The 14,602-nt window shown below is 39.5% G+C and overlaps 2 protein-coding genes across 3 annotated transcripts in view; one reads left to right on the forward strand and one right to left on the reverse strand.

The window, feature by feature from the left end:
* Positions 1-2,404: 2,404 nt before the first annotated feature.
* Positions 2,405-4,686, reverse strand: LOC119467527 (translation initiation factor IF-2-like). The gene is made up of 2 exons (XM_037729371.1): positions 4,054-4,686; positions 2,405-3,590 (listed from the first exon to the last, which is right to left on the reverse strand). Exon 1 carries the CDS (start codon positions 4,684-4,686, stop codon positions 4,105-4,107), a length of 582 nt encoding a protein of 193 aa, XP_037585299.1. The 3' UTR covers positions 2,405-3,590; positions 4,054-4,104.
* The window catches only part of NAALADL2 (N-acetylated alpha-linked acidic dipeptidase like 2), a 1,349,309-nt gene continuing 1,338,396 nt past the window's right edge, over positions 3,690-14,602 (forward strand). For both annotated transcript variants that reach the window (XM_017502844.2, XM_037729372.1), the window contains exon 1: positions 3,690-4,083. The gene's annotated coding sequence lies outside the window, so the exon portion shown is untranslated. The remainder of the gene's footprint in view (positions 4,084-14,602) is intronic.

Below are 14,602 nucleotides of genomic sequence, written 5' to 3' on the forward strand. Positions count from 1 at the left end.
AAGCTGAGTAGAAACCCATGGAGTGTGTTTGTGTGCATATATACATACATATATACACATTATATTATATATATTATATATATATATATATACACACACACACACAGCACAGATATAAGTGTGTGTGTGTATACGTAGTATATCACATTTCTCTATCCATTCATTGGTTGGCATGTAAGTTGAAGAAACTGCACCTTTTAAGACTGTCCTCTCTTACTGAGCTGGATCATTAAGCAATCTTGCAACACGCTGTCGTCAGCTAAAGCTCAGATTTCTGTTGGCAACCACATTTCAGCTTTGATACAGTCTTTAGAAGAATTCCTGAAATTAGTTTTCAAAACTATAAATTTGTAGGCTATTAGGCTGTTTAACTACTGCTTCTTTTTATCCAGTGATTTAGCAACAGGTAATGTAACAACACGGCAGGAAATTCTCACTATTCTGAGGTTTTATATTAGAGAAAAAATATGATCTTTTGAAATCGAAACAATCTTTTCCAACTTAATCATGTTAAATGAAAATCAAATTAGCATACTAAGGTTAAATTCAATTGTATATGAGGCAACTGTAATATTGAGGGACTGTGTAAAGGAAAAAAAACTTCTCTTCCTGGGTCCACCAGGGGCGTCGTTTCAAAGGCAGGAGTTTCCCAGCACCCAGCCACCATCTACACCCCTATCCGGGAACTAGAGTTCTTTGTCTGGCCTTCCCCTTCAAGGGCTAGGTAAAGGAATTCAGGTGGCCTTCTTTTTTTTTTTTTTTTTTTTGAGATGCTCGCTCTGTTGCCCAGGCTGGAGTGCAGTGGTGTGATCTCAGCTCACTGCAGCCTCTGCCTCCCAGGTTCAAGCGATTCTCTTAACCTCAGCCTCCTGAGTAGCTGGGATTACAGGCGCACACCACCGCGCCAAGCTAATTTTTGTATTTTTGGTAGAGACGGGGTTTCACCATGTTGGTCAGGCTGGTCTCGAACTCCCGACCTCATGATTTGCCCAGGGGGGCTTCTTTGTCCAAAAAGCCCAGGAAAGCTCTGGGCAGAGGGGGCTCTGTTGTGGACCAAGCAGCCACTCAGGTATCAGAGTCAAAGATCAATCACTCCAGAAGAAGACTGAAATAACTCCTCTCATTGGACAAGAACATGAATGAGGAGGAAATAACTCCAGGGTTAAAACTCCGCTGCTCCTATACAGATATCCCCTCCGAATTCCCCTCCCACAATGGCTTGGGAGCTCTTTCTCTCACTCTCTCTTTCTCTATCTCTCTGCCTAATAAATCGCTTTTCTGCAAAACTCTTTGCGCCCACGATATTTATTCAAATGGTAAGCTCACTGCACCTCTGGGGCCCCTTTCCTCATTCTTCAGGGTAAGAGAGGCCAAGGACCTTGGAACTGGGAGCCTCTTCGGGACGCCCCATTCCCTCCCGTTACAATATCATCAAATTAATATAATTTAATTAAAACATATTTTATAAAACACCCTGAAAAGTCAATTACTATTTACTTAAATATTAAATTATTTAAATTATTAACATTAATTAATGGTGGATTTAAGTGATTTAAAAGAAAACAGGTATTACAACTCACCTTTGGATTCATATGATCAAAACCCAAGTCCAGGTTCAGTTTACAAAATCCGAGTCCAACAAAAAATTGCACCCAAGGGGATTCGGGTGATTGAGATGTTTCATGAGCACACACAAAACACGTGATAACACGTCTTTGTCTCCACTTAAGATTAATGGAATTTTCTTCTTTGACCACAGTGTTTCACACAAGGTAAGCTTTTTATCTGATCTGACCAGATCTTTTTAGTTCCCAGCTTTAGTTTGTATTGCCTATTTGTTTAAGGCAAGTCACAGACATTCATTTTACAGCCAGCAGTTCAAAGGTGCCCCTTGGAAAAGCTTCCTAATCTCTTTCTCTATTTTCTGGGCCTTGGTTTGTTTTCTTGCTCCTTTTAGGTAAGGGCTTCCCAGCATTTAAGATTTTATCTTTTTTGGGTTTCACATTAATAAAGGTTTAATGATGATCTGTTTGCCTCAGCCTGAAGGCTTAGCAAAATTGAAACAAAGGGAAAGCGATTTTTATCTTACTTAATGGTTTTTGCTCGACCAAAAATTATCCCTTCAGAAATTTTGCTTCTACAAAAGTATTGCTTCAGATGGTGCTGAAAGGAGCACCTTCGTGTCTCCTTATCTGAAGAAGACCTCCTAAGAAAAGGCAAATCATGACAAGAATCTGATCGAGCTTTTTAATTTTTATTTTTTCCTCTTTTTGGTAGTTCTGGCTGGTGGAGGGAAGCCCCCATTTTTCTTTATAGGGTAGGAAAAACTTTCCTCTAGTCTTTGGTTCTTATGGTAATTAAGGAATAGAGCTGCTTCTGATTTCTAGTCCATTCTCTTTCACTCTCTTGCTTGTCTAAAAAAACTTCTGATTTCACATCTGCCAACTCTTTGTCATTAAAACTTCAGCTAAAAGCCCTTTCTTTCAAAAGGCTTTACTTTCTTAGAGAGGCCTAGCTGAAATTCTTTCCACTCTTTCGTATTAATTAAAAGCACCTTTCCTCTAGGCAGTTCCACTTTAAAAATAATATTATAAAAGTAGATAAAAAGAAATACAGTGAAAGTAGAAACCAAGGGGAGGGAAATGAAAAGTGGGAGAAGTGGTTACTTGTTTTGGAATCTGTAACTGTAAGCTCATGGTGGGTGGATACTCATACATTAAATAACTAGTTTGGCTTTTATTTTTAAGTTTACTTCTCAAATCTTTATTCACACTCCTTTCTTCTAAAACCGACAGATGTACAGAAGGGAACATCACACAGTAAAACGAACCAGAATGCATCCATCTGGCATGCCTTTCAGGAATCCAGCCCACCAACATTTGCTGTGGGTTTCATGACTCAACCCCTTAAGAAGCCGCACAAGGAAGAATTTCCTCATTTTGCAGAACTGCCAAATCTCATTCACTGGAGCAAAGGCTCCTCATTCGGGGCTCATTTTTAGCCAGTTGTTTATCTGTTTATGTATTTTACAAATCTCCCTCAGCGGATGGAGTTTGTCATGCATTTCTAAACAGTGAGTAAACATATTCCTCCACCCCCTCTCTGCAGGACACACCTCAGCATTTTGGCCACTGGGCCTAGCTGAATTTCTCTTTCCTTCCTTCCTCCCCTCTTCCCACAGAGCCTAGTTTTATCCTTCCTTCCTTGGTGTTATCTCTCCTTCTCTTCCTTCCTCCCTCCTTTTCAGCCCCATCTCGCAGCCTTGTTTGTTCCTTGGAGGCTTTTATTCTCCCCTGTTTCTCTCTTCTTTCCTCCTTCCCTTCTTCCTTCTCTCACTTCAGCTCCTTCTCTTAGCCTCATAAATTCCTTCCAGCCTCTACGTTCTTCTCTTCCATTGGTAATTTGTCTAATTTACCCCACTTGAAAAAAGAAAAACAAAACTTGCTTCACGTTTGTATTGTCTTCCCTTCAAAACTGTTCATCTCTTATCTTCTCCCTTCTCTTTTAAAACAATACACGTTTAGCGAGTGGTAGGCGCGGGGAGGCTGCCAAGGTCTCTCGCAGTCTCTGTCTCCAGGGATGTTTATTATTCTGTGTCATGGATGAAACACAAAAAGCACAGAATTCAAGTAACTTGCGTAAGTCATGAAGCTACACCCAAGAATTTGACTGCAAGCAATGCACTTTAAAATTGCTTTTAAAAATTTTATTAGATATAAAGATTAGGTATAAAATATATGCAAATTACCAAGAAACATCTTTTTTGGTGGGGTACAATGGGGCAAGTTTCTAGTTTTGCCCATTAAAAAAAAAAAATCCTTCCCAATTTTTGAGGCTTCTGCCACTGAACACGGCTGCTCGCGGCCCGTCTTCCCGCCGGGCTCGGCAAACGCGTCTTTGATCGTGACTCAGCCCGGCCCGTTCCGTGCCAAGCTGACGCTCGCGGCGGGGGCGCCCGGGCCGCCGCTCGGGGGCGAGGGTTCGCGCCGCGGTTCGCGCCCGCTTCTCTCGCTTTACGGCTGCTGAAAACCCGGCCCGGCCCGGCAGCCGTACCGCAGACCAGCCCGCGCCCGCGCCGCTCAGGTAATCGGAGTCCTTCTCTTTTCAAAGTTTTGCCACAGCGAGCTCCGCGCTCTGAGGCGGCGCGGCCCGGGCCGAGTGTCTCCTTGCTCCTCCCTCCCACCCAGGCCGGCGCGACTGCGCCGTGGGCCGCACCCCTGCGCGGGGCCCGGGCGGCGACCCGGCGTGAAGTGCCCGAGCCGAGGGGCGCCCGGGAGGCGGCGGGGTCACGGCGAGTCCGCGGGGTGGCGCGCGGTGCCCCTGCTTCCGCCAGTCCCGGGCCCGCGCGGGCCTGAGGAGCCCCCGCCCGCCTCCCGAAGCCGCTCCCCAGTGCCCGCTTCTGACACGTTCACACACGTAGGCATGGCACGCCCCCGGCCGGGCAGCCCGACGCCACGCGGGCGGAGCGCAGGTCGAGAGCGGCGGCGCGCACCCGGGCGCTAGGGACGGCGCGCCACGCAGGGCCGCCCGCGCGTGTGCACGTCGCTCCACAGGACGCGCGGGTGGCGCTTTCAAGGAAGCGGATGAGAAGCCGCGCTGCCGGCTCTGCCTGGCGCCTGGCTGGCCCCCGCGTGTGCCCTGCAGCTTCCTGGCTTCGTAGCTCGCCCTCCGTGTGTTCCCCCACATTCGTCTCTCTCTTTTTTCCCTTCATTTTTTCTTCGTATTACCTCTCTTGGAGCCCTGTGCTCTTTTCTCCCTCGCTCTTAGAACAGCAATGGAATAACATGCAGTGCCCTTGACATTTCTTTATTATGGTCCTCGAGCGGTCTTTGCGTACTAGGGCTTGCCTCCTCAGGAGGGCAATGGATTCGTTAACTGCAGATTAAGTTGCTGGACTCAAAGTTCTGCTGCAGTTACCCCTGCAGAACAGAGAAGGTAGATTTTTTTTTTTTTTTAAACTACCTGAGAACCTTCTGATAATGGTGTTGCTTCTGTTGAAGGGATACATCTTGACAAACATTAACAGTTATGTCATGAGATCCTGTAGTATTCCCGGCAATGAGTTCAATTTGATAATGTTTCTTCAGATGTCATCTCTGAGCTAGATGCTGTGTTAACTGGTGGCAGGTTAAGAAGAAGCGATGCAGTTCCTGTCCTCAGGAGAAGGGCCATGGTGAGCACTACAGAGTGCTCTGGAGAATGGGGGAGGAAACACTTACAAGGAAGAGTTGGATTTTAAACTGGATTTTTGGTATTTAAGTAGGATTTTCACCATTTCTTCCCACCTCGCCCCCGAACAATTCTTAATGGAAAGGGGAATTATTTCAACAATAGTTTCACCTTTAACTTTTTTGAGATATTTTTTCCTTTACAATCGGCAGTAATGTCTGATCTCAAGACCTAACGGGAAGTTTAAAAGTAACTCCTCTTGATAAGGATGACATGCATTCCCAGTACCATACAAAGAATATTAAAGACTTTTAATGTAGGACGATCATCAAGAATAAAATGTAATTTATTAATTGCTTACATAAAGCATTCTTTATGTAGAGCACTCAGTACTCATTAGTCAACAATTGTTTATTGATTGCTTACTGTGTGCCAAGCAGTGTTCTTGACACTGTTATAAAGCAAAGAAGAAACCTCTGCCTTCTTGGGATATCCATTCTAGTGAAGGGAGACAATATGTATAGTACATAAGAAAGATATAAGGTGAAACCATAGTAAGTGCTATGGACTTATTACATAAAGCAAGAAAAAGAGTATGTGTGTTTAGTGATTTAGTGGAAGTTCCCTGGAGGAGGTGACATTTCAGTAGACTTGAAGCAGTTGAGGGAGTGAGCCATATGATATTTGGGACAAGAGCTTTCCAGTCACAGGGAAATAGCAAGTGCAGAGGCCGGGCATGTTGCTGTGTTCAAGGATCAGCAAAGAAGCTTGTGTAGCTGGAGTGGAATAGACGATAGAGGAGAAGTAGGATATGGGATTTTAAATGTCATAGGAGCCACATGGTCTGGTAAGCTATTGTAATGATAACCTTTACTTGAAGCCATGTGGAGGCCATTGGAGTCTTTTGACCAGAGGAATGACATGATCTAACACATGTATTTGACACCATTACTCTGCCTACTGTGTTCAGAACAGACTGAAGAAAGCAAGGTTAGAGGCAGAGATAGCAGTTAGGCTATTATTCATGTGACAGACTGTAGTGGATTAGACCAGGATAATGGCAGTGGAGGAAGTGAATGGTTCAGATTCTGTATATATTTTGAGGGTGTGTTCCTCAGGGTTTGCTGAGAGATAGAATATGGAATGTGAGAGCAAAAGAAATTAAGGAGAATAATTGGCTAAGCAACTATAGTTTCTGTTAGCTGAGATTGGGAAGAACAGGAAGAAGATGTGGTAATTGGGATTAAGAATTTGGATTTGGATATGTTAGGTGTTAGATGCGTTTGAGATATTAAAATGGAAATGTCAAGTAGACAGCTGGAAGACCAAGCTAATGGCATACACTTAGGACTCTTCACCATATAGCTGGTTTTAAGCAAATAGATTGACTGAATTCATCAGAAGTGTGTGAGTTTAGAACATTGAAGATGACCAAGCACCAGAATTTATGTCATAAAGTCTGGCACATAATGGTGTGCATCAGCATTATGAGATGAGGAGAAACCAGAAAAGGACTCAGAAAAAGAGCCGTATTCCAGGTAAAAGGGAAAGCAGGAGAGTAGAAATCCTAGAAGTGTTTCAAGAAGCAGAGGGCTGGTCACCTGTTTTAAAGATGAGGATTGAAAATTAAGCGAAGGAAATCATTGATGACCATGTGTTGGCAGTTTTCATGGAGTAGATAGGAACAAAAGCTTGTTTGTCTTGTGTTTGACAGAGTAGAAGGAGAGACATTGAAGAGGGTGATGGTATTCATCACTTGAACATTCTTGTTGAAAAGGGAGGGAGGAAATGGAGCATTAGTTGTAGGACCAGATGATGTAAAGATAGTTTTTAAAGTGTACAAAACAATGGAATGTTGTGATGCTGATGACAAAGAGCCAGTAGAGAGGAAGAAATTGATGCTGGAGACAGAGGGGAGTAGGGTTTGTGAGGAGGTGAGAAAGGACACACGAATACAACAAGAGAGGTTATCTGTTGCTATCTTATGAGCTATTTACCTAGAAGTACAGCTAGTGCTCGACTTACGACCACGATTGGGACCGGCAGACTGGTCGTAACACGATTTGGTCGTAAGTTGAGTACACTATATGTACAGTTGAAATGGTGCACGCGGAGATGGTAGTGCTGCTGGAAGCTGGTCCGCACTGTCGTACGCCCAACTGGGCAATGTTTGCGCTGCCAGACGCGGAGCAGTCGTGGCTAGTGATTGTGGTTGTAAAGTCGAATGGTCGTAAGTTGCATAGGTCCTAAGTTGATCAATACCTGTAATGAAAGTATTGGGAAAGGGAAAAGTGTGTGGGCACAGATGGAGGTGGGGAATGTGGATGTTCTGTTTGGATTCCTTCTCGTTTCTCATTGTGTGTGACAGCAAGTTGTGGTACATGAGAAGTTTGTAGGAATCATTACCATTTTTCCCATTTGGTCAGGAATAGTTGATGAAAGAATGGTTTGAGATTCTGAGAATTGCTTGAAGCAGAATACTTTGTGCATTGTTGAGGAAAGAAAGAGGGGATTTCTACCTTGAGCTTTGCTTAGGAGAAGATTTAAAGAAAAAGTTGAGATTGCAAGATAAGTGTAGGGGAAAAGAAGGAAATAAGCTAAATCATATGATGAAACCTGAGAAGGGCTCTGATGAGGAAGCTGGCAACATTGAATCTCACCTCCCTTGCAGCAGATAATTACAGTAAAGTTCTCAGAATATTACTATTATCAAACAAATCCTTTTTGTGTAAGAACCAAGTGTGATCAAATGGAGAACAGTATTGTCACTAGTGGCCAATCTAATTATAGAAAGGTGGTATTATATCTGGGAAGCGATGTTAGCTAGGATTAGATTTCAGATTGGATTTTTAAAATGTGAAAAATGATGATTGGCAACAAATATCATTTGAAAATGATGTGAAAACGACTGGATTGGCAACAGATAGTTTGCAGATATATGGTAGGATTTTGACAACATTACTCATAGATATTGAGCAATTTGACAAGATGGGGAGAATTGTTAGAATTGGAAAAGGAACCTTGAGTTTTTTTTTTTTTAATTAGTGTTTAAGGACCATTTGTTTCTTGAATTCTTACTATAAAACAGGGTTCTGCATAAAGTCATGGCAGGGGATGGTGATAACCACTATGTAAATGACATGATCTCTCCCCTCAATTAAATATTGCAATACATTTGATAAACGCCTTATGAAGATACTGAATGCTTTTAGATTGTTAGGTTTCCAAACATTTTTATTTTATTATGGAAATTATCAGATATGCAATAGTAGAATAGCATAATGAACTCCAGTCTACTCAGGAGTACGTCTTGTTAGTATATCTCATGATTAGTTCAAAAGATTTGGAGTTGGCTTAGGGGCCTGGAATTGTAGTCCCAGTTACGTCTCCAGATAGTTTTGTGCTCATGTCTTAAGTGGCCTTCAGTTTTTTACTGAAAAATGAGGAGATCATTCTACAGTTCAAACATACTATGGTTGTATACTTTTTTACATGGTACAGTCAAAGAAACGGATGACAGAGCAATATAGGAGAACTAGGTTTGTTAAGGCAAAAATTAAGCTCCCCTTCTACCTCTGTCTTCACACACAAACACACATATATAAATATTAGATATCAGCATGCACATATAATTATAAAATTGATGTGATTTGCATTTATGTGTGGTTTATTAAAATCTATAGTCATATTTGGTATATAGGTAGTAAAATATATGACCTTATGTTTGTGTGTTTTGTATTTGTGTAACAGAATTTTTCCTTTTGAGCCAAAAAACATGAAATTGTATGAGAAGTGAGTCTTGAGGAAGTCCTTGACCTTTCAGATCTGCTCTCACCTGCATTGTGTCTCATTTTTTGTTTGTTTTACCAAAATTTGATTGATTACTTAATTTGTTTGTCAGTTTAAGGCCAACAGTATTCCTGAAATCAGGGTTTTCTGTTTTGCACTATTGCATGGGATATTGATGTCAGGCAAAATTGTAATTTAATTGTTTTGACATTTTGATCTGAGCAGTTCATATAAGAAAGGTGATTTATCTTGCATAGAAACCTCATATTTTGAGCTCAGCACGAGTTTTCCCTAACTGCTTATTTATAAATGTGGTTTCTAAAAAATTAGACTTTCATCATATTGGGAATTTGTGCTCTGGGTATTAATTACCAAAGTACAAGTTGATTGGAATATACTAGAGATATTTTATTTTTTAGATGGTCAGTCATGAAAAACTTTAGAAATGCTGTGAAACCATTGAAACAGAAAGTGAAAATTTCGTACTTTTATGTTCATTGTATATAATATCACATTTGAATTTTTAAAGCAGTACAAATGGCTTTTTGCTTTTTTACAATCTTGGAATATAAAATTACTCATGAACTTCTTTAGTTTTAGGATTTTATCTATGATATTGGTGAATCCTTATACTTTGCATAGTCCGTGTTTTTGTGCTATCATTGTTGATAAAGTAACTTCAAATAATGCATCCTTAAGTGTATTTTGGTCCCCTTATCTTTTTAAACTTAGAAACTGGAAAGGGGAAAAATACACTTTTATATAAATCATACTATCTCTTTAAATAGTATATGTGTGTGTGTTTTCATTTCAGTTGAATATGCTAGTCAATAATTTGACAGTTTCTTGGGGCATCCAGTTCTAACCCTGTATCCTAGTCTCCACCTGGGGAAGCGGGGGCATTCATGATTTTGGAATCAAACCTGTAATTTTCTGCATTTTTATAGAATTCTCAGAATACTAAAACCAAAGTAAACATCTCCTGGGGCACTGTAACACTTTTCTGAAATGCTGGTCATAGAAGTCAGCTTGAAATTTTTGATCACCTTCAGGTGATGAAAGCCTTTTTCCTTATCTTCTTGGACAAAGAGATCAAATGAAAAGATGAAGATTGGAGCAAACTTAAGAAACCTTGTGGTTTTGGACCCCTTTATTGCATTTAATTTTGCTAGAGTTCCGGAAAACTTTAAAAATAAGGACAAGGCATTTTCAAGTAAAATGGCTACAAATTATGCAGGAAACCTACTCTTGTCTTTATATGTTTGTGAAAATACTTGAGGTGTTATTGGCACTTGTTGAGGTAAGACAGAATGTGAGAATATTTCCTCGAGAGGCTCTGTTTACAGGAGTTACATAATTGCTACATCAGCCCTTTTGTAGTATGTCATAGTTTGAATATAGAGTACCAGCAGTCATCTGTCTTCTAAGAATTTTTCCAAAGAGACCCTAGTCTCTAGGGAATTAGTGCCTCCCTCAGAATAGGCCAGACTGAATGACTTGTATGTTACCACGTAGGAGTTGGAAAACAGGATGATGCTTTTCTAACTGTGGTACTCTGGGCTATGTTCGAGGGCTCCAAGCCGTACATAAATATGGCCATCTTCTTTTGTGAAACTTATTACTATATTTTGGATAAAGTAGTTAAATAATTTAACTGTTAAATTTTCAAAACCACAGTTGAATATGAATATGACATCCAATACAAAGTACATGATTTTAAAAATAAAATTCAAAATAGTTTCTTACTTGTAGTAGTTCTCCATAGACTATATTTTCTGACCCCAGGAAAGGGTATAGATTGGCATCCAGGTAGATAGTTTGGCTGTCATGTTCATATCATTTTTAGTTTCATTAAACTTAACTGCAGTAAAAATCCTGATTATTGCTGTTATCTATCTTCTTTTGTTTAATTTGCTTTTCTACTCCTTACCCACACTGATCTCTTAGAGTTGTTGGAAAAGTTTCCCTCTTTATTTTCCTCTGGCATTGGGATATGATTTCTGTGAGGCGCTCCATTTCCCTCTTCTCATTGTTTACTTTTTAGGAATTTGCTGAGATGGTATGAAAAGGTACTGTGTTACTGTTTAACCAGTTTCTCCCATTGGCTAAATCTTCCTAACTATAGTACAATGTGAGAACCAGGAAACTGACATTGATACAATGTGTGTGTATAGTTCTGAGTCATTTTATCTCATATGTAGATTCATGTAATCATCACCATAATCAAGATATAAAGCTATTTCATCATCACAAATATCCCTGTTACATAACCTCCAAAAGAGTAACTAAAAGAATCAGAGGTATTTAATCTAGCAAAGGAATCATGCACTTTCTTCTAAATTTTGTAGTTTTTGTGCAAATGCTAGATCATTTTGTATTTTGAGGCATGAAAGAGAAAGATGAAATACTGTATTGTCTTTAGAATGCAGGAGAGTGTTATCCAAATGCCAGGGGTTCAGTCTAGATTCTATTGGTCACTGCACAGAAAGCCAATCAATGAGATGAGTATTGTCAGGGAAGAAGGCTTTAATCAGGTGCTATACCTGAGGAAATGGGCTCTTAGTCCCAAATCCCTCTCCCTGACTGACTAAAATAGCAGAGAAGAAATGTAACTATGTGTGGGAAAACAGGAATTAGGGAGGAGTAAGGAAAAGAAGCAGGTGGTCCATTCAAGCAATCGTGATGAGTGAGAAGTATGGCGTCTTAATGTTCTGATGTGGTGATGTGGTTAAGTTTTGTTTTTTCTTGCTAGTATCTGGGAAGCCTGTTGGTTGGTTTCCTGAGAAAGGAACTCAAATATGACAAATGTAACTTTCTCAAGTTTTAAGACAGGGTGGATCAATATCTATGTTAATTCAAAGAAACCATAAACATCACTTCTATAGGATAATTGGGCTGGCTTCAAGAGCCTACATAGTTGTTATAACTGATACTGTCATCTGTGAAATAAGTTTTTGAAGGCTCAATTTCACATTCTCAAGAAATTTGATAATTTGAAGGTTACACATTCATGTGCTTGAAGAGTGGGACCAGTTGATATGATATTGTCTCATCCATCTGTGTCACTAATCTTTGTGTATGTGCTGGAATTAGCCAAATAAAACTTTAAAGAGAAAATGGTGGCGCACATAGAGGGATCTTGTTGAAGTTCCTCAGTACCCGCATACACTTCTATCTTCTTGTGACACCTAGAATTGGAGGAAGGAGAAACAAACAAACAAAAAATTCCACAGTAACAAAAGCACTATTAATGACATTTTATAGGTGTTAATGTTTAACACCTGTGAATTTTATAGGTGTTAATTTTATAGGTGTTAATGTTTATAATACCTACATTAAGATCATTTATTTCATTTAACCAATATTATATGAGGATAGTTAGTAGTAGTATCTGACAAATCCTTCTTGATAGATTTTTCTCAGAAATATTTCCAGAAAATTATGATCTAAGACTTTAGTCTCATATATAAACAGTGTAAATGTATTGTCTGTTCTTTTTAGCTTATCTGAATAAAGCAAGTAATTCCTACCTCTCTTTTCAGTTTTTTCCTGTTATCTGAATATTCCACTTAATATTGTTATTGAAATGATACTTAAACATTAATTCCAGATCATTGTCATCTATATATGTCTTATCAATTTTTGAAGGTTAAACATATATATATATATATATATATATATATATATGTCTCTATATATGTACCTAGTTTCTTTCATTTGTTATACTCATTTTGAGTTGAGTACATAGGATGGGCAAGGCAGAGAATGAGTGTGTTTAAGTTTTCAGATGTATTTGATCCCAACACTTGAAAAAAATGTGAATTTGTTACCAAAACACCAAGTTTTTGGTCTAGGTCCTGCTGCTTGCCACACAGAAAGCCAATAACTGAGATAGTGAGTATTGTCAGGAGAAAGGCTTTAATTAGGTGCTGCACCTAAGGATATAGGAGATTACTCTTAAATCCTTTTCTCTGAGCAACTAAAATTCAGGGTTTATATAGCAGGAAAGAAATGTAACCATGTGTGGGAAAATAGGAATTAGGGAGGAGTAAGGAAGAGGAGTTGGTTAATAGGAAGCAGGTGGTTGCCTAGGCAGTGATAGTAGGTGACTGGTGTGACATCTCATTGTCCAGATACAGTGATCTAGTAAGTTTCAGATTCTTGCTGCCCTCTGGAAGCCTTGATGTCTGGGTTCCTCAGAAAGGAACTCAGGTAGAACCAATGTAATTTTCTCAGGTTTCAAGACTGGGAGGGTCTGGCTGGGTGCAGTGGCTCACACCTGTAATCCCAGCACTTTGGGATGCTGAGGTGGATGGATGAGGAGGTTAGGAGTTCAAGAACAGCCTGGCCAAGATGGTGAAACCATGTCTCTACTAAAACTACGAAAATTATCCAGGTATGGTGGCAGGTGCTTGTAATCCCAGCTATTCAGGAGGCTTAGGCAGAAGAATTGCTTGAACCTGGGCGGCAAGTTTGCATTGAGTGGAGATTGAGCCACTGCACCCCAGCCTGGGCAACAGTGAGACTCCGTCTAAAAAAAAAAACCCAACCCCCGCCCCTCCAAAAAAAAAAAAAAAACAAGCTGGGAAGGTCAGTTTTTATGTTTTATTCTACAGAACTGTAAGTTTTTTGAGACAATTGAGCCAATTTTAAATGTTTTTTCAAATTTTTAAATTCTACTTAGTATGATAAAATAATTTTAATGGTTATTAAATCTTGGACATTTTAAAGAGTAATACAAAAACTGCAATTGTGTTTGTACTGAGAGAAAGGATTGCCTGGTTTTTACTTTTACCGAGGATAACATGGTATGATGACACATGTCACTATCCTCTTTATCAACCTAAATTTGGGGATGTGTCTGGATTCTCTAAGTGCTCAGGGTTTAATTTATTGCTAATATTAGAGACAATGACAGTGATATTCAAGTGACTTACCATTACCGAGTCTTTTCTAGAATGGAGAAATTTGCTCTTGATTTCATTGCTGCCTGATTTATATCTTTAAAAAAGTGGTAGTTCTTTTATTTGCTCGATATCAAATATAAAAATCTAATTGTATGGTTTTTCATATAATTGTTATCAAGAATTCAATTTTAAAGCAAGCAGAAAACTACATAATAGAAACTTGATATGTTTGTATTATAATCTAGGCATTTCTAAGCATGTGTCCAATTTGAACACCTCTCAGCATTTTTATAATAAAAACACCCATCACATTGTGTTCAAGACAAAATAGTTTCAAAACCTGTAAATTAATGTTTGGTTAAAAAAGGATTTGCCATTATACTTGTCTGTATCTCTGATTATTTAAAGACATTGCTCTTATTCATGTGCCTTCTTTTTGGTTTACATATTTTTTGGAGGTAGTGAAAAAAAATCCTTTGTTCATTTTCACAAAACACATTTTGACTACATAGCTTTTCCTTCACTTTGATATAAAGACAAAATTCATGTCAAAATCAATAAAACATTGTCAATTAATGTAGTGCTAAGGATAGTGGAAGTTTTTTTTTTTTTTTCTTTAGACAGAATCTGATTCTGTCGCTCAGGCTGGAGTACAGTGGTGCGACCTTGGCTCACTGCAGCCTCCGTTTCCCGGGTTCACGTGACTCTCATGCCTCAGCCTTCTGAGTAGTTGGGAT

The sequence above is a fragment of the Cebus imitator genome, unplaced genomic scaffold (genome assembly GCF_001604975.1).
Source record: "Cebus imitator isolate Cc_AM_T3 unplaced genomic scaffold, Cebus_imitator-1.0 Scaffold300, whole genome shotgun sequence".
Taxonomy (NCBI): domain Eukaryota; kingdom Metazoa; phylum Chordata; class Mammalia; order Primates; family Cebidae; genus Cebus; species Cebus imitator.